This window comes from Lissotriton helveticus, chromosome 5_1, assembly GCF_964261635.1.
Source record: "Lissotriton helveticus chromosome 5_1, aLisHel1.1, whole genome shotgun sequence".
In the NCBI taxonomy this organism is placed as follows: domain Eukaryota; kingdom Metazoa; phylum Chordata; class Amphibia; order Caudata; family Salamandridae; genus Lissotriton; species Lissotriton helveticus.
Window position 1 is genome coordinate 85,921,128 of NC_136065.1, and position 24,545 is coordinate 85,945,672.

The following is a 24,545-nucleotide window of genomic DNA, read 5'->3' on the forward strand; positions in this document are numbered from 1 at the left end:
TTGCCTTAGGCGCGCCTTCGGCGCGCCGTCGGCGCGCCCGCTGCGCCCGCCCGCTGCGCGGACGGGATGGCCCAGTGCTTTTAAGCATTGTTCGGGGAGGCGGAGGAGGGCGAGAGGGAGGAGCAACTCGACCAGCAGCCTTCCCCAACCAAAGATGGCGGCCAATCTGGATCGAGCCAAGAGTTCCCAGCGCCTAGCAGCAGCAGCGCTGACTCAATGTTGCTCCAAAGTGGCCTCGGAGCGAAGTAATCTCGCGCCGAGGTGAGCAAAGAATTAAAAATGTGCAGGCTAAAATATTCACAAATTTTAAAAAAACGGGTTATTTGTTGCTCAATAACAGGTTTATAGTTCTGGTCAACAGAGACAGCAAGAACCCCCGGCTTTCCGCCTCAGGGGAGAAATAAGCAGCTCGAGGATGCAGGAAACACCCTCTAAAGTAACCTGGGAGGGCGGGAGGGAGGAGCAACTCGACCAGCAGCCTTCCCCAACCAAAGATGGCGGCCAATCTGGATCGAGCCAAGAGTTCCCAGCGCCTAGCAGCAGCAGCGCTGACTCAATGTTGCTCCAAAGTGGCCTCGGAGCGAAGTAATCTCGCGCCGAGGTGAGCAAAGAATTAAAAATGTGCAGGCTAAAATATTCACAAATTTTAAAAAAACGGGTTATTTGTTGCTCAATAACAGGTTTATAGTTCTGGTCAACAGAGACAGCAAGAACCCCCGGCTTTCCGCCTCAGGGGAGAAATAAGCAGCTCGAGGATGCAGGAAACACCCTCTAAAGTAACCTGGGAGGGCGGGAGGGAGGAGCAACTCGACCAGCAGCCTTCCCCAACCAAAGATGGCGGCCAATCTGGATCGAGCCAAGAGTTCCCAGCGCCTAGCAGCAGCAGCGCTGACTCAATGTTGCTCCAAAGTGGCCTCGGAGCGAAGTAATCTCGCGCCGAGGTGAGCAAAGAATTAAAAATGTGCAGGCTAAAATATTCACAAATTTTAAAAAAACGGGTTATTTGTTGCTCAATAACAGGTTTATAGTTCTGGTCAACAGAGACAGCAAGAACCCCCGGCTTTCCGCCTCAGGGGAGAAATAAGCGCCAGTGATTAAGCTAGTTTACCTGGAGCAGGAATTCTGGTCCTAGGTCCTTCAGATCTGAAAGTGTGCAAATAGGTGACATCCTTGTCTGTGTCCTTGTTTGTGATACTTGAGGCTGGTACTTACAGTCTTAATATGTACAACTGATACATACAATCTGTATGTGTGGCTGCTACAGTCTGGGCAGGTATGTTTGGTAAGAAAGACTGCACACTACCGATCTACGCTTATTTCTTGCACTCCCATCTCTGCAGGTAAAACTTCAAGAGTGGCTGCGTCTTCTGAAGAAAAAGGAGGAATATATTCTGGAGTCTAAGGTCAAGGAAGAAGAACGATGTAAAACCATCAGAGTGAGTGCTGTGTGTTTGTGTGTCTGTATTTATATTTGCCCATGTCTTTGTGTGTACCTCTTAACGTTAAAGACCCACAGAAACCAATGAGACACCCTACCTACTAGGTTGTGATACACACTAGGTAAATATACTGACCAGAGTCAATGCTGTTGGACATTTGGCCTGAAATCAGCCGGGGGGGGGGGCTGTAAGAGGGGCTGGTTGGGGAGCGCTGGGAGCCTCATCCCTTACAGTACAGCCGTATGAGCAGGTTTCAAATCTTATTGTAATCCAGGAGTGGATAGAGCAGGACTCTGCACTGCAAGACTTACCTCTTAATGTTTGGAGCACTGGGAGAGCAGAGGGATTAAACGGTATTGAGGCGTCCGACACAGAACAAGCCCGGGGACAGGAGCAACATACATTAAAGGTGTCAAACACCTTCAGCGGTACTGGGAATTCTTTGGCCCTTGAGGAGGCCCACAAGAGTGTACAACTTCTGTCAACTGGGAGGAGTAGATACCTTTTGCGTTTTGTCCCAGAAAAGAAGAGTCCTATTTGGAAACAAGTCAGCACACCCCAAGCTATAACTCCAGTTAAGAAACCTCCTGAAGGAGGTAGAATCAGAAAGTGTAAAAAAGAAGCAGCAGCTCTATTGTCTAAACCGCCACCCTCTCTCAGTTCATACTTTAAAATCATGGAGCAAGTGGCTGGTTCAGCAAGGACCGAGAAGTCTCTGGAGGATATAGGGAACGGGACAGGCACCCCAGTTTCACAGGCAGGAAGGAAAGATTTGAGTGAGCTATTAAGGTTGGAGAATCGTTTTTCTCCTCTCTCGGGGACTGTGGCAGAGAGCTTGGAAGAAATTATACTTAGTACCCCAGGAGCTCTACGTACCTCTGTACCAATCTCCTCTACGTTTACGCCTGCGCCTATATCTATGCCTACGCCTATGCTTACACCACAACTTGTCCACTGGGGGGACGAATGGTGGCCTCCAGAGCTGGGATCAGCGCCGGCCCCTGTCCTGGAACTCAGGAATCTCGGAGTATGGCTTGACCACACGCTAAGCTTTGTGACTCATACAAAGAGAGTGGCGGCCTGCTGTTTTGGAGTACTACGCGGGCTAAGACCCCTGCTGCGATTTTTCGATGCTCCTACAAGACAGCTGGTCATTCAAGCAATGATCATCTCGCGGTTGGATTACGCCAGTTCTCTCCTTTTAGGAGCGAACCAAGCCGAGATTCTCCGTTTACAACGAGTCCAGAACGCGGCGGCTAGGGCGGTGGTTGGTCTGCCTCGAACCTGCCCCACCTCTAACACCCTGCGGTCCTTGCACTGGCTCCCGATATGCAAGCGTATCCAATTCAAGGCTCTCTGCCTGGTTTTTAAAATTCTGAGAGAGTTGGCACCCGGAATACTGAATACACTGATCTCTCCCTATGTTCCTACCCGCTCACTACGATCCCTTGGACAGTCCTTGGTGGTCGTCCCCCGCTTCAGACTTAGTCGGATGGGGGGTCGCTCCTTCCGCGTGAAAGCCGCAACCCTCTGGAATGCGCTCCCCTTGGAAATCCGCCTTTCGAATGACCTAATGTCTTTCCGTAGGGCCCTGAAAACCTTCCTGTTTTAATTGTTTCTAGCTTTTACTGTTTGCTTTTTGTTACCGGACCTAGTGTTGTGTTGTGTTTACCTTTCCCTGCGCCAGGACGCTCCTTCGCTGGAGCAGCTGTGCGCATTAAAATGCAACTAACATAACATAACATAACAAGAGGGGGGCCTCAGTAGGCAGGGGGTCCTAGGAATCGATGAAGGGGTGGGGATGGATTGTGGTGCTTTGGAGGGATCTCCCTTGACAACTCAGGTGACAGATCTTTTACTCATTTTAAGACCGGACATGCTGTCTAGGTTTGAAACCTCCGAGCATAATCAGAAGGTCATACAGGAAAAATGTGGGATTCTTGAACAAAACAAAAGGTCGACTGGATTGCTTTGCGCACGACAGTTCTGGAGGAGGACGTGAAGGTGTTGGGCGAAGCCATTGCAGGAAGTTCCAAGGAAATAGCGGTCCTTAGAGAAGAGAATAAGACCTTACAAGAGGATCTGGAAAGACTGGAACTCCATGCTAGGCGAAACAATGTCCATATCGTGGGGGTTTATGAAAACGCAGAAGGCTCGCATATTAAAGGCTTCTTATGTAAATATTTGGGAGATCTGTTTCAGGATAGGAGCGATATTGACTGAGGGAAAGAACTTCAAAGGGTTCATAGAGACCCCATCAGACTTCACCCAGGGAGAAAGGCCCCAAGGAGAATCTTAGTAAATTTCTTAACCTTTTCAATCAAGGAGCTGGTGTTGGGGTGAGTGTTAAAGGAACGAGAGCTAAAATATGGGGATGTCACTTATCAAATGCGCCCAGACTTGGGTAAAAGAACCTCTCAGAGACAGTTGGAGCTTGGCTCCAAAATGAATGAGTTACGCTCCAGGGGGGCCCAAGCCAAGTACAAATAAAATTCCCTGCTATGCTAAAGATAATGTGGCAAAACAAAATGCACGTTATTAGAGACCCTATGGAGGTTGATGGCTTCTTAAAACAGATGGGAAACCCAAAACAGGGATAGAACATGTACATATATGTATATAGAGAGTTCACATAGTTAAATAGTACGACACAATACACGTAAGAGATACACAACGGACACCAAATGTATAGGAATATACATTACACAAGATATATTCTTCTTTTCTTATGTTTTCATTACAGATTCTCTCTTTCTTTTTCACGGCGAGACCTCAAAGGCCCTTTTTGCCTTAGAGATAGGGTGGGGGGTTTCCCAGGGGGGTTGGTAGGTGGATCACGGGTGGTTGGGAGCATATGGGAGAAAAATAAAAAATATTGTCCTCTTTCTGCTATTTGATTGGTGGTCCATATTAGTTTATGCTGATTTGTGTGTACATACAAAGGGTTGCCCAACACAAGGTGGATTTAGACGGGACTGGTAGGCTTCTAATGATAGACAGATGATGAAGAAGTTAGTGCACTTTGTATCCTGGAATCTAAATGGTTTGAGGTCTGCAAAGAAGTTAGCCAGAGTAATGGAATTTTTGAAGAGGACCGAGGCTAACGTTATATAATTGCAAGAGACGCACTTAACAAAACATGAATGTGTAAATGCCTTTAAAACATGGTCCTGGATACAAGATAATGTTTGTTCTGATCAAAGTAGTAACACAAGGGGGGTGGCCATTCTCATAAGAAATAATGCGTGTATTATAGTAGAAAGCCATCAGACAGATTCTTCTGGGAGGTGGGCCCTAGCTAAGATAAAAGTACAAGGAATATCTGTAATTGTTAGTTATTATGGGCCCAACCAGGATAACCCTGATGCATCAATCAAATTGGAAACATGCTTAATGTCATCTAATACCCCAGTGGTAATCGAAGGGGATTTTAATTTAGTGTTCAATAAAAGTTTGGATAAAACCTCCAAAGCTAAATGTTCCGCCACCAAAAACCATGGCAGTACTTAAAAATATGATTAGAGAGTTTAATTTAATTGATATTTGGAGACATAAGATCGGGGGGATAAGAGATTTCCCTTTTTTTTAGCAAAAAGTATGGTCACCATTCCCGGATTGACTATTTTTTAATTGAATTATGAGTTGGTATCTGGGGTTGAAAAGATCAAGCATGTACCTGCTATACTTTCGGACCATTCGGTTGTCCTCCTGTCACTAAAAACTCCAACTAAGAGGGGTATAACCAGGTGGACTCTGGATAGGACAATTCTGTGAAAATGAAACCAGAGACTGTGATGTTTTTCGAAGCCAATAGGGGGTCAGAGAAACCCCAAATTATATGGGACTCCTTTAAGGCCTTTTTAAGATCAATAGGTACGGGTATTATGGTGGGTAAAAACCATAGCACAGGGCGCCAAGAAGAAAGGCTTTTGGAAACCATTAAGAATAAAGAGCAAGAGGTACAAAAAGCTTCACTTGAGAGCTCCAGTAATGTGGCTTCACTTGCGAAACAATTAGAACTGTTGCAAGCAGAATATCAAGTAGCCCTGTATAAGACATTAACAGATAGATGAATGGTTAGTAAACTGCAGCATTTTGCTTCTGGTGAGAAAAGTGGTGCTTTGCTGGCATAGAAAGCCAAGACTGATAGAGGTCGTAACCAAATAAAATGCCTTAGAGATCATATGACAGGAGACATACTGGATACTAATGTTAAAATTGGGATGGAGGTCTCTAGAAATATCTGTAAACTGTAAAAGGAGGATACTTTGCAGGGGAGGGATAACATCGAAGATTTCTTTAAGGAAATCAAACTCCCAAATATGAACGAAGACCAGAAGGCGACCCTATCCGTCAATATAACAGAAGAGGAGATTCAACAGCAGTTTAGGAAAATGGCCAGAGGGAAAGCTGCAGGGCCAGATGGTCTTCCAACCGAGATCTATCTTAACCTCTTAGACGAGGTGGTACCAGAGCTTAAGGAGCTTTTTTCATTTAATACTAAGAGATGGGGAAGATCCTCCTTTAAGCTGGGCCGAGGCAACAGTAGTATTGATACTGAAACCTAATAAGGATCCCCTTTTGGTCGACTCATATAGGGCCATATCTCTGTAAAACACGGATTATAAGGTGTTTGCTGGGATTTTGGCTGCTAGAATTGCTAAGATCATTAAGGTCATAATCCACAAAGACCAGAAAGGCTTTATTCCTGGAAGGCAGCTTAATGAGATAACTTTTCAAATACTTGGAGTAATAGACCTAGCGGAAACCTACAATCTTCCCGTAACGCTGGTGGCAGTAGATGCCGCAAAGGCTTTTGACCAGGTTCACTGGCCGTATCTGTAGGAAGTCTTCAAGAGATTTGGATTTCCTTCTAATTTAATAAAGGCCGTTCAACTTTTGTATCATTCACCAAGAGCAAATGTGTTGGTAAATCGGGAGCTAACCGATTGGGTCAATATATTACGTGGAACTAGACAGGGATGTCCCCTGTCTCTACTTTTATTTAATATGTACATCGAACCACTAGCGATATAGATCAGACCAGATCCTGCCATTATTCCTTTTAGATATGGAAATTTTGAGATTAAGTTAGCTCTCAATGCAGATGCATGATCGGTTGTGTGATATGGAATAGGATTAATTGATGATCTGACCAGTCAACTGGTCGGAAGTGATCAATTGTGATTGCGTCGTGTTGGGCAATGATGGCATCCAGGGTAGCCCCTTTGTTGTGTGTACCTTCTGAGCAGTGTTTGGTAAGGTTGTTGGTTGGTAGTAGCTCATTCTGGTTTTGTATAGGTGGGCTGTTTTTGTGATTCCAATGCAAGTTGAGGTCACCCAGAATTAGGTTGTTATTGTCTTGTAGTGCGCAGTGTGCAATCAGGTCTGACAGGTGTTCAGTGAAAGTGGGGGTGTTGCCTGGGGGATGGTATAGGAGATGGCATTGCAGTACTTTGTTGTTACTGGTGTTGAAGTTGGCGGTTAGACATTCAAAGGTGTTGTAGTTGAAGGTGTCTATTTGGATCACAGACAGTTTGTTGTTGTGAACGATTGCTACGCCTCTACCGCTTTGGTCTTTTCGGTCCTTGTTGATGATTGAGAAGCCTGGGGGTACGAGTGTGTCCAGAATAGGAGGCAAGCAGTCATTAGACCATGTCTCTGTGATGAAGGCTATGGCTATGTCATGGGTGAGAATGGATTCAGCAAGTTCTGTGGCGTGTTTGGTGGCTGATATGCAGTTTATGAGCATGCAGTTAGCAGATGGTGGCTCTATTATTGTTTTCAACTTTGAAGGTGCAGTGAGGATGTTGATGAAGGAGGCTGGGGGTCTACGGAGTTTCGGAGTGGAGTGGTCTCTTCTAAATCCAGTGATTACCTGAATTGGTGATTGGAAGCAGCGGGGGTGTTGTACGAGGTGGCCAACTCAGCCGCTTCATCCGGGGACAAAGGCTCCACAGTACTTTTGGGCCTCAGTGAATGACTCGAGAGGGGGGGAGAGGTCTCGCTGGGTCGTGTGACCTTGACATGCCTTTGGTGTGCAAGGTTCGAGAGCGTGGAGGTGCTGTCGTGGCTTTTGGATGGATTGCGGAGCGTGGCGAGGTTGCTTAGTATGACGTTGAAACCATGTGTTATAATAGCTAATTGGCTTTCAAGCAGGGAGAGCCGACACCCCGTCTCCTCTTGGGTTAGGGTGGATGGAGTCTGGGCGGGGTGTACCTGGAGCGGCGAATGCCTGACTATGTTGTTGTGTTGCATTCTGGTCTTTCTTGCGTTATCCGTGGGGGCTTTAGGGAGGGGCGTGGGGTGCAGGCGGTCGTGATGTGGCATCTGCTTTCTATTGCAGGCAGGTATAGGAGGGTTATAAATAAAAAAGGTACAATTACACAATTGCATTGCTCGATCTCTAGAAAGGCAGCGCCCCCTCGTCCCTGTGTGGGAGTTTAATGACCGCTGATTGCGAGTGTGTGTGGTGTTTTAATCGGTCCTGAGGCGGAAGCCGGGATCTGGATATTTTAACTTATTTTTGCTGCCACTTGGTATTTTAAAAGCACGAATTCACCTTAGGATTTTAACTTTGTATTTTGCACATGAAGGGCTCGAACCCGATCTAAATTGCCCCATTTGGTCCCGCCATCTTTAGAGAGGACCGGGAGCTGGGCGAGCAAACTAGTGCTCCGCCCCTCCCGACCCTGCCTGCATAAAAATGCACCCTGGCCTAGGAAGCGCTGCGGGCGCGCCGGCGGCACGCCAAAGGCGCGCCTAAGGCAAGCCAGTCTGCGCCCGTCCGCGCCAGACCCGCGCCCAGAGCCAGGACCCTTGGTCCGATGCATCTAAAATCACCCACACGTTATTCCTATGACCGGAATACCCTGTGGGCGCTGGGGGGCAATATCCATATAACAGGATGTGTTGCTATGAAAATGGGGGAAGAGGTGCCGACCAACCCTCATCACTGCGCTAACTGTAAGCAAGCCCTGCCTAACCTATGCTGGCAACCTAATATACTCCCCAGGGCTCTACACAAAACTATTGAGAGAAAAGAACACGCCACAGTGAAATGTCTGCTGCTTAACGCCAGATCCCTGGTGAAACACAGCATAGAACTGGCGGATCTAATACAGGATTCTAAAGTGATGATAGCATTCATTAGAGTCCTGGACACTCGCAGCCTCGGGATCAGATATCGTTAAAGCCACTCCCCCGGACTACGACTGTTTGTTTTACTCAGAATAGAGAAAGGAAGAGAAGAGGAGGCCTGGCGATTATGTATCAGAAATCAGTTAGAGGGTCCTTCCAGCCGGGAGCAACTGACCTAGACGAAGCACTCATTTTTAATTTCATATTATCTGATCACCAAACCCTCAGATGCTGCCTACTTTATAGGCCCCCGGGGGCCAAAGCACCATTTTTTACGGCTCTGATTAGTCTGCTCGAAGAAGCGATATGCGCAAAGTCTTTTACATTACTGGGGGACTTTAACTTTCATCTTGAGTGCGGTACAGACCCAGATACTCAAGATCTTATCGAACTGCTGCATGGGGTAGAGTTGAAGCAAAGGGTCTGTGGCCCGACACACAAGGCAGGACACACCCTAGATGGGATTTTTTCCAACCATCCCAACCTAGAAGTCACAACAGTACAGCCGGTCTCCTGGTCCGACCACGCCGCAGTCCACTTTAAAATTACTCTAGCCCCCCCTGCGAGATATGGCAAGGTTAAAATTCCACCCAGAAAGATCAGGAAATGGAAAAGCATAGAAGGTGAGGCGCTGGAAGACATACTGAGAACTTCAATTACGCCCCCCTCAGAAAATGTGGAGGAGGCGGCCACAGTCTACACCAGGTGGCTCGATGCAGCATGCATGCAACTGGCACCCCCTAAAATTTATCATTCCACGCGCTCCAAACCTTCTGACCCCTGGTTCTCAGAACAGATTAGGGATCACAAAGTTCTCTGCAAAAAGATGGAAAGATCTTGGCGGGTAAACTACTCAACGCCAAACTGAGAGTCTATAAACAGATGATCCGAATGGCTAAATGTGCGTTTTTCTCCAAACGTATCAAGGAAGCTAGTAACTCCCCAAAGGAACTATTCTGTACTGTCATCCCTAGCAACCCCCAAACCGGTGGAGATACCCCCAAGTGGTCAACTATGTCAAAACTTGGCAAAGTTCTTTCTGGGAAAGGTGGAAAATATTTTCTACTCTCTAGACAACCAAGTCAGGACTCTGGGCCCAGACACAAACCCAGGGACTGATAGCAAAACGGAAAAACTTCTCAATTTCACCCCAATTAGTGAAGAGGAGGTAGCGAACCGATTACAAAGGATAACATCAGGTTCCCCTCATGACCCCTGCCCAGCTACGATTGCAAAATTAACGCCATCTACCATTGCTGCTAGACTGACCCCACTGTTTAATATCATGCTCGACAGTGGGGAATTTCCCTCACGATGGAAACACTCATCCATTCTGCCCCTCCTAAAAAAGTCCAACCTTGATGTAACCGACTTGAACAATTATCGGCCTTTCGCCAGGCTACCCCTCCCAGCCAAAATCATGGAGGGCATATTAAACGCACAGCTGAGCTCCTTCCTGGGGATAGGAGAGCGTCTAGATCCATCTCAGCATGGATTCCGGGCGGGGCACAGCACGGAGTCCGCGCTGATCAAGTCTGCTGAAGACATAAGAATGGTGATGGATGCAGGCGGCAGAGCCGCTCTAGTCCTGCTGGACTTGTCTGCGGCCTTCGATACGGTCCACCACAAACTACTGGTGGACTGGTTGGGGGCCTGCGGGATTCAAGGAAAGGCTCTTAAGATCTTGCAGACTTTCCTATCCAGCAGGACTCAGACGGTGGCCCTGGGGGACTTTGAATCGGACCCATTTGCGCTCCCATGCGGAGTGCCCCAGGGGTCCTCCCTGAGTCCGACCCTTTTTAACGTGTATGTCTCCACCATGGCGCCAGTGATCCGATCCTTTGGTTTTAACCTTACATCGTACGCAGACGACACACAGATTGTGGTGTCGCTGCTCCCGGGTGAAACAGAAAGCACAGCTGACAGGTTTAGAGGTTGCATGCGGGAGGTTAGCAACTGGATGGCAGAAAACTGCCTTAAACTCAACTCAGCAAAAACGGAAGTGCTGCTATTTGGGTCCAGAGACAATTTCTGGTCCCCACGATGGTGGCCAGAGGAAATGGGGACCACCCCCCTGCGCCGGTGGCGAAGGTTAAGAACCTGGGGGTACTAATGGACGACTCTCTGTCCATCAAGCCACAAATTAATGCACTGTCCTCAGCAACCCACTTTGTGCTAAAACCATTCGGAAAGTCTTGCCGTTTCTGGCGGATGAACACAGGAAAACAGTCGTAACAGGTCTGGTGATGTCCCGACTGGATTACTGCAACAGTCTCCTGCTGAATGCCCAACAGGGGCTGTTGAACAAACTCCAAATTCTACAGAACGCAGCAGCCCGCCTGATCACGGGGACACCCAAGTTTGCTTCTGTAGCACAGGATCTGGTGAAGCTACACTGGCTTCCAGTACATAAAAGAATAGCTTTTAAAACACTCTGCGTGATCTTTAAGGCACTGCATGGCCTAGGCCCTCATTGTATGAAGCAACTTTTCCAGCGGTACATGCCTGCAAGATCCTTAAGGTCGGCTGAGCTGGGGCTGGTGGTAGCCCCCAGAGTCAGGAAAGCTCGCTGGGGGGGGGCAGTAGCTTCTCCCTGGGTGCGGCAAAGTCCTGGAACGCACTGCCGCTGAGCCTCAGACAGACTTCTGATCTGCTGTCATTTAGGAGAGCCCTTAAGACGTGGCTCTTTACACACTAAGTCACAAAGTCCTCAACACACGCATACTAGTGATCACCCAGCGCCAGGACACCTTTTGGTAGCAGTGCGCTTTAAATATGTCTAAAATAAATAAATGTCTGTGGTCCATGGATGTCACAACTGCCTTATTTAAGTACTGGTGCAGTTGGCTCTATAGATCATCCAACCAGCTCATATGAGTATCAATTCAGTCACTTTTGTCTCAAGGAGTTCATGCGGACAAACTGCTCAGAGTGCAGATTTCTCTCTGCCTCTTTGGTGGAGTTATGGCTTTGATGGCATTGGCGTGCATGCATGTTATACCCGTTCCTTTAGCAGCGGCTTCAGTTGTCTTCCATCCCAAGTGCTGAAACTTCCTGGCTCCACCTCATGTACATGCTCACGTGTCAGTCACACTCACTCATACTTGAATTCAGCCAGTCTGTCCACTCAGTCTGACTCTGGGTCTTTGACTGTCTCATGCTGCAGTGGGATCTCTCCGTTGTACTTTCTCCATGGATCAAACTTCCTTGCAGCTTTACAACTTCTGACCTCTCTGTGGTTTGTGAGGTGTCTGTGGGGAGAGCACAGGAGCTTGAGAAGGACGTGATATGGCAGAAGGGAAGGTACTTAAGGAGACTGTTGTTCAAAGATGTGAAAAACCATATTAGTGTTCTGATATTTGAAAGAACCTGAGTCCTCCCCTTCAAGACTCTCGCCCTAAGGATACATTGCTTGTAAGAGGCTTCATAATATCTAACCAGCTTTTCTTTGCTTCTGACAGGACAAGTTAACAACTGAGAAGCGGAAAATTGACTCTGAGTTTGAAAAACTGCGGCAGCTGCTGAAAGAGAACGAGCAAAGACTGCACAGGAGACTACAAGAGATGAAGAAGAAAATCACCATGGTAGAAAATGCAAATATCACCAAATTGTCCAATCAAATCACATCACTCAATGCCCTGATAACGGAGATAGAAAACCAGTGTGAGGAGCCAGCGTGGGAACTCCTGAAGGTGAGATGTTTTTTGATAAATTCAAGGATGAGAAGGAATATTTCTACTTTGTGTGCAGCGTTCAGTGTGTAAGGGTAACACACATGATCTACTGACAGTCAATGCACAGTGACCCCATGCACTCTGACACCTGATCACAACATGCAGAGGGGCGTGATTTACACTGCCCCCTTGTGTCCTGTGATCTCCATGCAATATACAACCGGGGAATTTGCAGTGACTACCCAGAGTGTTGCATACATGTCAATAACCCATTGTTATATTTGCCTCCCATGTTATATGAGTAATGTTGACCTTAAGCACAGCTGTATCCCCCTCAATCTGTTCCAGTGGTTTGTCCCTCACTTTGGAATGCTGAGCCCGTGGTGACTAACAGTCAAACAAAAACCCTCATTATCAGTGTCTGTGGCTAGACCCTATTACCTAGACATAACAGAGAAATCCAGTTGTTTCTAGCACATGCAGGATTTATTATATAACTCGGGACATGGGGTTGAAAACACAGACACAAGAACAGGTCCTGGGATGAGACTGCACTGCCTGGGATGAAGAACAACCGTCTATGTATGCTAGGGTATGGGGTCCGCCACTGAGCACAGAAATCTATAATCACTCCGCTTTGTAGTGTGGGGGGTATCGGGGGTGAGATATAGGCAAAACTGTCAGATATTATGACACACCTTTTCATTGTATTTGGTTTAGTAATCATTCTAATGACATTTCTATTTTATGTTTGTTTCATAGTCATGGCACATTTATTGCATTTTAGAGCACAACAGCTTAAATGAATATTCTAAACTTCCTTCGTGTCGCTTTTCAATTCTATTGTGGACCGGTACGAGTGCGAGAATTAAAGGAAGTGAACTGTCACCGCAATGTCTGAGAGGGTCGGGAGTGTTGTGTTCCGGGGTGCCAAATCACTTGTGTAGGAAGCGGACTCTGCACACCATACCTCATTTTGGTGTAGTATATACAAAGAGTCCAGTGGAACCCCAAAGGTAGGCAGAGGTAAAAGTAGATCGCACCTTACTCTCTATTTGTGGTAGTGTAGGTGAGGAGTAAGGGTAGTGTTAAGCATTTAGTGTACACACTCTGGCAGCACATGGTGTTACACGCTCAAAGACTGAACTCAGACCAATTTTGTTTGTATAAAAATATGTTTTGGTTATATTTATTTTCTATAACCAAGCAGGCCTGGCACAGGTAAGTGTAAATGGTACCTTTCAAGGCTGGTTGAACAATCCAAGCAAGCTGAATGAATAGGACTGTTACAGGTTTGTAAATGCTTTGAATACAATTGAAATTACTGTCCGATTACTTTTGATTACTTTTTCTACTCTGTGTAATATGCCTAGATATCACACTTTGAACATAAGTAGTGGTGAGATGCACTCCATGTACTCCTTATTTAACCATGCTTTACTGTTTTTAACCATATGTAGGCGTGCAAACAGGATCCGCGCTCCGCCCAACTGCGCATTGCAATATAAACAAACACACGGGGGCCTTGGTAGATCCCACTCCAGATGCACAGCCTTAGCCATTAACAATTAATCCAATAAATCCATTTCATGCTTCTAATCTTAAGTTTCATCCATTTGTTTGACCACTCTTAATTTTTCTCCTGTTTTCTCCATTTCTCATCGATTTTATTATACCCATTTCCATTGCGTATTTCAAGAATATCCACAAACAGGAGCTGTTTCCTCATGTCACGACTTTATTAGCCATTCACCCAATGCATTTCGGGACACTTTCCCTTCGTCTGGGGTATCTATGAAAAATCCATAAACAAACCATCAACCTAAATATTATACAGCTGATCGTAATGTGAAAAACATGCTTACACTTATTCATTTCTTAATAAAAAATCTAACCTTAGTTACATAAACTGCATGCTAAGTGACACAATTCCATAAATTTTGATAGTCGCCTAAAGGCATATTGTTCCCCCATTGATTTTTATTAAACCACCCATTGTTCTGAAAAGCATCACGTATCTCTGAAGTAAAACATTCACTTTTTATGATTCACTTTACCCATCTGCCACTATAAAACCGTTCTTAAACTTCTCTTGCTCACAAATATTAAACGCGCTTACCGTGACATAATCTCTCTCAATCCCTGTGCTTAAACATACTCCTATTTCTTCAAATGTTCTGGAGCATCTTCAAGCATAGTTACTTTCACGCCCAATATTCAAACCTGATTCCTCATTTCTAACCCCTCCCACTCTTTTCAGGTGAACAGTCACGTGCCAATTAGAAAGAAAAAACTCAACACCGGGTTGGGTGTCCTGGAGGGGTCAACCACCAGTGGACTCGGACTCTGGAATGCTGGAGGACCTCGTTGGGACAGGTGGGCCACTTAGATTCGTGCCATGGGTGCAGTGGTGGTTCCAGGCATTGAGTTACTTCGTCCTTAGCAGGCTCAGAGTCTGTCTTTGGGGTTTATTTTGAACAGAGCTGTTCATAGGAGATCCGGTCTTGGTTGAAGGCAGTCAGTCCTCCCAGGATCTTGGAGGTCGATGGCTGCTGGACAGGTCGACTTTTGGCGCGGGATTCTCTGGAAACTGCAGACTGGCCGGTAGGGCTGAGGCCAAGTCAGTTCTTTTCTGCAGTCTACTCTGCTGGGCGTCTTCTTCCATCCTTCTTATGATTTGGCTGCAGGAATCGGTCTTCTTGGTTCAGGGCTGCCCCTAAATACTGTATTTAGGGGACGTTTTAGGGGTCTCGAGGTCAGTAGCCAATAGGCTACTGACCTCAGGGTGACTACACCCTTGGTGTGCTCACCCCACGTGTGGGAGTGAGCACAATCCCTAGTCCTGAATGTCGGGAGCCTGCCATCTGCAAGATGGCGGGCACTGAAGAGTCGGCTTCACCTGTCTTCCCCCACCTGAGGGGTGGGTTGGCAGAGGTGGGCACACCTTCTGGGCTGTACTAATTTTTCCCGCTGTCTTCCCACAGACCAGGAGGGTAGACCGGAAGGAGGCCTGCTCCTGATAGCAGGAGAGGCTGCGGGTCGTGTTACAAAGGCAGCCATGCCTATGAAGTTCCCCTGCCACAGGTGACTTTTCCTGGCCTGGGGGAGGCGTGAACACCTATGCCCAGGAAAGGCTTTGTTTCTGGGCTGAAGGAGCATAGGGTCCCACCCCAGGGGTCTGGAAACGTGTCTCGTGGTGCTAGGCTGGTGTGTACCAGTCAGAGAACCCACCAGAGGCTGGTCATTTTTCAGGGGGCATCTCTAGGATGCCCTCAGAGTGCATTTTTCATTAAATCCCACACTAGCCTCACTGTGGGTTTAATGTGCTGAGAAGTTTTATACCAAACTTCCCAGTTTTCATTAAAGCCATTATGGTGTTGTGGAGTTTGTAATGACAAACTCCCAGCGCCATATACTCTTAATGGCATTACAGCACTTACAATGTCTAAGAATTGGTCTAGACACGGGGGGCAGGGCTCATGCACCTGTACCCTCACCACTTGTATAATGCACCCAGCTAGAGGGGTGGCTGACCTATGTCAGGGCAGTGGGTTGTAGGCATGGTACACAGGGATGTGTGCCATGTCGACTCTTTACTTTGCTTTGCACCAAAAAACGCAGTCTGCAATGGCAGTGAGTGTGTACAAGGTTCAAGGCCTCTGGCACAATTAGTGCTGCAGCCCTAAGAGGCCTTCCCTTGCCACCGTGCCCTTGGTATCCATGGTACATTTTACAAGGGACTGATATGTGGCCAGAGAGGTGCCAATTGTGGGGGTACAATGTACAGTTTTGGGAAAGAACACAGGCCCTGGGAACCTGATTGGCAGGGACCCAGGGCAAATCATGTCAAAGTGCATCAATAGTCCGGGAAAAAGCGGAGGGGTTACTGCAACAGCTTCCTACGACTTGTCTCTCAGGAAAGGTTGGGCGGGCAAGTGAGGCACTATTAGCAAGTCGGAAGCTGGCCCACCACCTTCGAAACGGGCACCTTCCCAGACGACTGGAAACGCGCAGAAGTCAGAACTACTGGCCTATCTCCCTCCTCCCCTTCGCGGCCAAAGTTGCAGAGAGAACAGTCAACAGGGAACTGACACGATTAATCGAAGACCACGCCGTCCTCGACCCGTCCCAATCCGGATTCCGAAACAACCACACCACGAGACCGCCCAATTCGCTGCCACAGACGACATCCGCACCCTCCTGGACCAAGGCCGCTCCGCAGCCCTCATCTACTCAACCTATCAGCAGCGCAGCCTTTGACGCAGTCTCCCACCGCACACTCGTCGCCAGACTACACGCCGCCGGCATACAAGGAGCAGCCCTAGACTGCATCCGATCATTCCTCACTGGAAGAAGCCAACGAATCCGACTGCCACCCTTCCTCCCTGATCCCACAAATCACATGCGGAGTCCCACAGGGGTCATCACTGAGCCAGACCCTCTTCAACGTCTACACGGCCCCCCTAGCCGTCATCGCCTGACAACACAGTCTCAACATCGTATCGTACGCTGACGACACGCAGCTCATCCTCTCCCTCACAAAAGAACCCACCACCGCCAGACTCAGCTTCCAGAAAGGGATGCAGGACGTCGCAGTCTGGATGACCAACAGCTGCCTAATTCTCAACACCGAGAAGACCGAAATCCTCGTCCTTGGAAACACCCCCTACGCATGGGAAAACACCTGGTGGCCGACCGCCCTTGGAAGCCCACCGATTTTTTTTATTTATTTCCCCCCCCCCCCCCCAACCCCCCCCCCCACCTCGAACCACACCAAAAACCATGGCATCGTACTCGACTAATCAATCACCATGAACCAACAGGGCAACGCCGTCACCTCCACTTTCTTCAACATCCTCTGCTAGACTTTCAAGTGGATCCCCCCTGCGCCAAGGAAGACAGTCACCCATGCACCCATCTCCAGCAGGCTGGACTATAGAAATGCGCTCTATGCCGGCATAAACAAGTCCCTACTCCAGACGATACAGAACACCGCCGCCAGACTCGTCATCGGCATCCCCCGGCACAACCTACGAAGACCCCACTGGCTCCCTTTGGAGAAAAGAGTCCCCTTCAAAATCCTCACTCACGCCTACAAATACCTGCACAACCCCAGGCCCAAATACCTTAATGACAGAATCAACTTCACCATACCCAAAAGGAACCTCAGATCTTCCAACCTCGCACTTGCTGAAAACCCGCACATCCACAGAGCCAGAGCAGGTGGAAGATGTTTCTCCCACATTGCGGCCAAGACATGGAAAGAGCTCCCAGCAGACATCGGACACGCCCCCTTCCGAAACACCTTCAGGAAGACTCACAAGACCTGGCTCTTCGGCTAAACAGATCTGCTGACCTCCCCCTGCCTCCCACCCACCCCCTCGTCCTGGACAAGAGTTGGGTGGAGACTCTCCTCGACAGTGTGGGAGAAGTCACCATAGTACGCCGGAATCTCCGGGAGGTTCTGGTAGCGAGGGCAAATTATACTTTTGTTACAGCCAAAACTGCGGATAGACACATAACCCCTCAAGATGGGTTATATGATTTAAAAATCCATATTAAATTTGATGTTCAACGCCCCATTGAAGTGACTTCTGGGAACATGTTACTTTATCTTATGACATCTTGGCGGAGGTCGATTTGGCCGCTTCTGTTTCTATGCTCTTCACCCAAAGGTGAAGATGTGATACTTCTGTCTTTCTTGTCCCAGAAGAAGTCAACCAAGCCTGTGCAGCAGATTGGGCTCTTGCCCTAGTCCCTGCACTTTATTGCAATCATGTAGGCTAGGATAAGGAGTCTCCTTATCATATTACACCTTTGCGGTCCAACCACAATATCCTATTAAACGGGATGCTAAAGCACCCGTCAAGGAAATACTTTTCCAATTGGAGTACTAGGGAGTAATTGAACCCTGTGTCTCTCAGATGAACAACCCTCTTTTTCCTGTTTTAAACCGGGTTGTTCCTATCACTTTGTCTTATACTATAGACATTTAAATTGTCACACACACACATTTGCAGCACAAAACATGCACAGTACAGCCCTCCGCAATAATTTGGTCCCAAAAAATATAAAACCACCTTAGATATTTACAATGTTTTTTCAGCCATAATCTGGCTATTGAACGCTGGGATTGAACCGCATTTAGCGCACTGGGTTTTAAATGTGCTACGCACAAATTCCTATGGGCTATAAAAATAACCTTGGCTTATTTGCTGCATGCATTATGTCAATTTTTCAGGATTATTGACCCCGGTTCCCTGCCCTATGTAGATGATATTTACCTAACCGATGATGAATTAAAATCCCACTTGGCCAGGATAGGTGGCATTATATTGGGATTTACTGAATTTGTAACTAAGTTAAACTTCAGACGCCATTTGCATCAGACTCTAAGTCCTTTGAGTTTGGGGTTCCCCAGTGCTCTGCCTTGAGTCAGACAGTGTTCAATGTCTATATGTCCCCTTTGGCAACCCTGGTGGAATCCTTTGGAGTGCAGATCAGCAGTTACTTTGACGGAATGCAGATAATTCTAACTTGGGGCGGGAACATCGCTGGTGCCCAATGCAGATTTATAGCGTGTCTGTCAGCAGTGCTTCATTGGATATACCAGAGTAACCTCCAGTTTAATACAAGTAAAATAGAGGTACTGGTTTTTGCCCTCCCCCCCCCCCCCCTCGACTCTTGTGGGGTGTTGCGGTTTGACCTAGCTCTGCTCCCTCTCCTTCAACTCTAACCATGGTGGTTAAGAGCCTGGAATTGAAGTTCGATAGTAACCTGTCTTTTAAACCACAAGTAGAGAGCACAGTTGGGATCTGCTTTGGCCTTCTCCAGTTTTTGAGGATGTTTTTGTTCCTTCTTCCGGCTCCTTGTCAGAAGATGGTAGTCCATGCCTTCATACCATCTCGGCTGGACTGTGCTAATGCATTATACTGGGGCATTCCCTGTACCAACCAACTTAAGAGACTCCAGTTAGTGCAGACTTCTGCAGCCAGGCTACTGCTCCACGTTCTTAGAAACTTTTCTGTTCAGCGCCATCTTAAGGAGTTACAGTGGCTTCCCATAATGGGCGAGAGTGAAGTTTAAGAGACTGGTGCTTGCCCATAGAGGTTTCTATGGTTTAGGCCCTAAATATCCATCCAATAGATTGCTCCACCCCTGCCCCCCCCAAGTATCATTTTCCAGAGCCCTTCATTCAGCTTATGCATTCCTGGCTGTTGTGCCTAAGACGAGGTGGAAGAGTTGGGGAGGCACTGCCTTCTCTGCGCTAGGTGCTGCAAGTTGGAATGCCCTTCTCTTGCATCTATGTGCGACCAGGGTTGTCAGCTCTTTTAAACGTAGCCTGAACACGTGGCATATGATTGATGCCTTTTAGACTTTGTCCCTCTAGTGGCAAAACCAGGGGTCTATTGTACCTGTAGCGCCGGGACACTAAAAAGTAGCTGCGCTAAAAAGAAAGTCAAATATTGCTTTTTCTAAGTGTCCTTTTCCTAGGATATGAACTCACTCTTGAGGGGAAAACGTCTTGCCACTCATTTTTTGGAGAAGTGTGCACAACTGCAGTCTCCAAATACATGAAATAATTACACACTCTGCTTGGGTTTTAAAATGTTGGCAGAACATACATTCCTGAATATGCCCAATCATTAAACCACTTAATACACAGTGATTTTTCCACTACACGTTGGACATCAGAACACACAAACACTTGCTTGAAACACGCCACTTACATACACGTGTCAATACCACCAACCTAGTTATTATAGGTAGTTAGATTTACCTGTATCACCAGAAATGAGGGTGAAACAGTGCTGATTGCATATAAATTGCGCTTATATTCCAATGCGACAATGTGTTCTGCTCCACTGAGAAAATACTAACTGCTGTGCAGATGGCGATCCTTAAAGAACAGCCATTTGCTCAAGGCAAACACATTATTGTCGTTACTCCTGTGCCGGCCTTAGAGGCTGTCACTAAAGCAAGAATTCTAAATGCTGAAGACCTGCACCCTAGATGGATACAGTGGGAGACATCGTTACCAGCTGTTGATGTAGACGTCATCTTTGACCCTTCTTTACCAACAAGAATTTTTGCAGTATGAATAGGTTTATCCCAGGCCTTCTACTGTACTGCCTCTCGATTAGTATCAATGTATTATTTACATTTATGGTTCAGTCCAACCTGCCATAGGTTCTAAACTGCAATACTTGGCCGCGTGTCCAGTTGTTATTGAAATTATGATGGACGGAGAGTTTCGTACTCCAACAACTCGCATGCAGTCATTGGGTGACTGCACTGCGCAGTTGGATGAACTGAAGGCTTTACATCCTGCACTTGAACATACGGATCGTGACTTCCCCACACTAATCGTATGTGATTTAGTATTCTGTATTATTGTGTACAGTTATTTTTTCTTTTTTTTTTTAGTCTCTTGTTGGTCTGTACCTTCCATGGCCCTTCCCCGGCACTTGGATCATTCTATATCCTACGTGGGGGTATCCTAACGGCCTGCTAAGCATCTCTTCCGCAGCTTGGCCACTCATTTCATAGGTGGAAACTCTGTAACCGATACCCAAAACTATTATTGCGCTTAATCATTGGACTTCAAAGGGTCGCCGAATCATGTTTTGTTACAATCTCTCTGCCCAGTACTGTTCCCAGTTATTCCAAAACTCTAATCTTTTGCTTTGTGGCCCAGTCCTATCCATTAGATTTAATCTAATAATTGAATTCTGCCATTCTTCTACTGTAGGGGAGGGAATTAACCCACTTTATACAGATCTCACGTCTGGCAGCTAAAACCAGCAGAAATAACAGATTCCTTTGTCTTTTGTTAAGACTTGGTCCCCCACTATCGTCTAATTTCACCCCAAATATTATCAATTGGGCGCTTAACTATTTCTTGATGGAGGACATCAGAAAGGATCTTACCTACATTCTCCCAGTAGGTCTGGAGGTGCGGGCACTGCCAAAACATGTGGATATCAGCTCTCTTCTCTGCATTTAGAGCAGCTTCTTACTCTCCCTTTGTTAATTTTCGACAACCTCTTAGGTGTCCAATATGCTCTGTGCAGAGTAAATAAGAAGTTCTTTTTCAGAGGCTCAGATTTGATAACATCACCACATGCAGCCGCAGATACTTGCCATAACGTTGATAATCCTGCGATGGCAGCGCCTTCCCCTATATCTCATTAGGTAATGTGAATTTAAGGTGAATTCTTCTCGTCCTTCATCGATTAAGCGCCCAGTACCAATAGGCTACTTCTTTCTTCTCAAATGTCCCTAGGAGCTTCGCCTCTAGTACTGTATTTCTCGTCCCGTCTTTTCCTAGGGATCTAGCCCAGCTTATTAACTGATAGCACTTGAATTCAGAAAAACCCCTGTTTGTTAGGTCTACTGGTCGATCCCAGTCAGTAATATTGGGTCCACTTAATATTTGTCCCCATTCCACTATTCCGTTTTCTCTTAGCGGGACTGATAGTACATCCTTTAAAAATTCAGGCGTACCAGGCGAATCCCAGATGGGGGCGTTGTGATAATAGTAGGGAATCTTCCACAGATGTCTTATCTGAACCCACAATCTAATGGCTGCTCCCAAAATTTTTAATGTAATCTTCTTGAAGAATTTCATGTGGCCAAATTTATATAAAGATTGGAAAAAATTGAATTTTTTAAAGAGTACTCTAATGTTCTTAAAGTGGAACGCCCTATAGTACTGGAATTAGTCTGGGCTGGATTTCCGTCCATGTTCCTGTTTCCTTCTTAGCTTCTTCCATGAGATTCTAGCTCCCTTGGAGGCCCAAATAAAGCTAATGATTTCACCCTGCATTTTAGCAATCAAATCTTTTTTAAACGCTAATGGTATCGAGTTAAACAAGTATGTGAATTTGGGCAAGATCATCATCTTGACCAGGTTAGAGCGTCCTATACATGATCGAGGGAGACATCTCCATGCATTAAGCAGTTTTTTGGCCTCTGATTGAATTTTATTAAAGTTTATTTGAGTAATCTTCTTAATCTCACGCACAATTAGGATCCCTAAGTATCGTATTTGGTGTTTTTCCAAGGGGTCATTACACTGTGTGTTCCAGCACATTATCTCAGTCTTTTGTTGATTGATTTGAGAGCCTGATAATGTACAATATTGGCAACTAAATGGATTGAAATACTCTAAAGGTAACACAATCAAGCATATGACACTTTGGGTTAGGGTGGCAGACCTTAAAAGCAGGTTGCCACAGACTCGTGTAATTCATACGTTGAATCATTGGCCTGTGGGAGCACACGTTATATAGAATTCCTGGGCTGATGAAGCTGCCAAATCTTCAGTCGCCACAGGTACTGTTGCAGCAATTACACACTCTTAAACACGAATAGATAGTTGTCAGACTTTGCACCATTGGCTTGAGTCTCCCTTCCACATTTTGCTGTTGCCTCATCTATTTTTGTTGGTCTAGATGCTTTGGGCACTTTGCCACTGCTGATCAGTGCCAAAGTGCAAGTGCTCCCTACTGTAAAATGATGTAATGGACGTGTGATTCCTTGATTGGTTATTTGATTTACTTGTCAGACCTTAGTACAGTCACCATGTATGCCCACGGCCTGTAAATCAAATGCTGCTGGTGGGCTTGCAGCACTGATTGTATCTCCCACGCAAGCAGTTTGTAAAATGTGGCTCAGGCCTACCACTGCAACGCCTGTGTGCAGTCTGGGACTGCCATGTAGACTTGGCAAGTGCACCCACTTGCCAGTCTCTAAAACTTCCCTTTTCTACATATTAGTCACCCCTAGGGTGCAGATGGCGATCCTTAAAGAAAAGCCATTTGCTCAAGGCAAACACATTATTGTCGTTACTCCTGTACCGACCTTAGAGGCTGTCACTAAAGCAAGAGTTCTAAATGCTGAAGACCTGCACCCTAGATGGATACAGTGGGAGACATCGTTATCAGCGGTTGATGTAGACGTCATCTTTGACCCTTCCTTACCAGCAAGAATTTTTGCAGTATGAATAGGTTTATCCCAGGCCTTCTATGGTACTGCCTCTTGATTAGTATCAATGTATTATTTACATTTATGGTTCAGTTCAACCTGCCGTAGGTTCTAAACTGCAATACTTGGCCGCGTGTCCAGTTGTTATTGAAATTATGATGGACGGATGAAACATCGGATTATCCTAACTGACTCAGGGAACTAGGTGGAAATTCGAGTTTTGTATGCCTAAACTCACTATGTTAAAATACGTTTTATAGTGAAGGTGATTTTTACATTCTGTGTTTGAAAATATCACTTTTAGAAAGTAGGTATTTTCTTGCCTAACCATCCAGCATGCCCCTGCTAGGTTTGTGTATTCCATGTCTGGGTTGTGAGTGACAGGAGGCTGGAGAGGGCCTTGGCACCAGCAGTCTGATGGGCCAGGGCTGGGCTGAATAGGACCACCATTGAATAGAGTGGGGAGTGGAGATTTCCTTTCACTGACTCAGCCCTCATAGAATTTAGAGTAGGGGGAGGAGATTTCCTTTCAGCTACCTGGACCAGGTCTGCTCTCAAACCATGCTGTCTCCACCTCCTGCCAGAAAGCTGCACAGAGGAGGACAGAACTGGTTTGGACTAGGTACAGGCACTCTCTACCTTCAGAGACAAACAATTTGTGTGTATAAAAAGGGGGACCCAGAACTTTAGATCACTTCTGGGAAATCAAGAGGAACCTTTGCCGAGGAGAAGAAACCGGAGAAGCTGAAGGAGGGTTACTGCCCCCATGCTGTTTGCTGTCTGGGGCAGGCCTGCAGTGGTTACTTGTTGCTAAGGAAAGGAGAAAAGGACTTTGTTGTTTGCTTTGTCATCTTGAGGAAGATCTCCAAGGGCTTGAACTAAGTTTGCCTCCTGTCTGAAGTCTCAGGGACACAAAGACTCCACCACCAGCTCCCCCTGAATCTCCTTGCTGGGAATTCTAACCTACAGAGAGGTGCCTGCAGCTGTTTGGGACCTCTAGAGACTGTTTGTTGTTGGGAGCTGGAAGCACGATGCAACGAGGAGAAGCGTGCCGCCAAAGCAGTTGGTCACATCACCGAAGAAGCATGCCGACGCCGCAGAGGTCACCGTCGTATCACTGGAGGAGCGTGTCGCAGGGCCTGTCGCAGCTCCATATTTCATAGATTTCACCGTTGGGCGTGCACACATTGCACCCACGTTGTCGCATCGCAGCAAAGACACCATTTTGTCGCATCGCATGGGATCGTTGCATTGCATCGAGGCGGCATCTTGTCGCATCGTAACTGAAACGCATCACCTTCTC

The 24,545-nt window shown here is 46.7% G+C and overlaps 1 protein-coding gene across 1 annotated transcript in view; it reads left to right on the forward strand.

Annotated features, from left to right (window-relative positions):
* LOC144754183 (E3 ubiquitin-protein ligase TRIM39-like) overlaps positions 1–24,545 on the forward strand; it is a 123,917-nt gene that overhangs the window by 31,391 nt on the left and 67,981 nt on the right. Inside the window, exons 2-3 of the mRNA XM_078641765.1 lie at positions 1,341–1,436; positions 12,041–12,271. Coding sequence (XP_078497891.1) covers positions 1,341–1,436; positions 12,041–12,271 — 327 coding nt within the window. The remainder of the gene's footprint in view (positions 1–1,340; positions 1,437–12,040; positions 12,272–24,545) is intronic.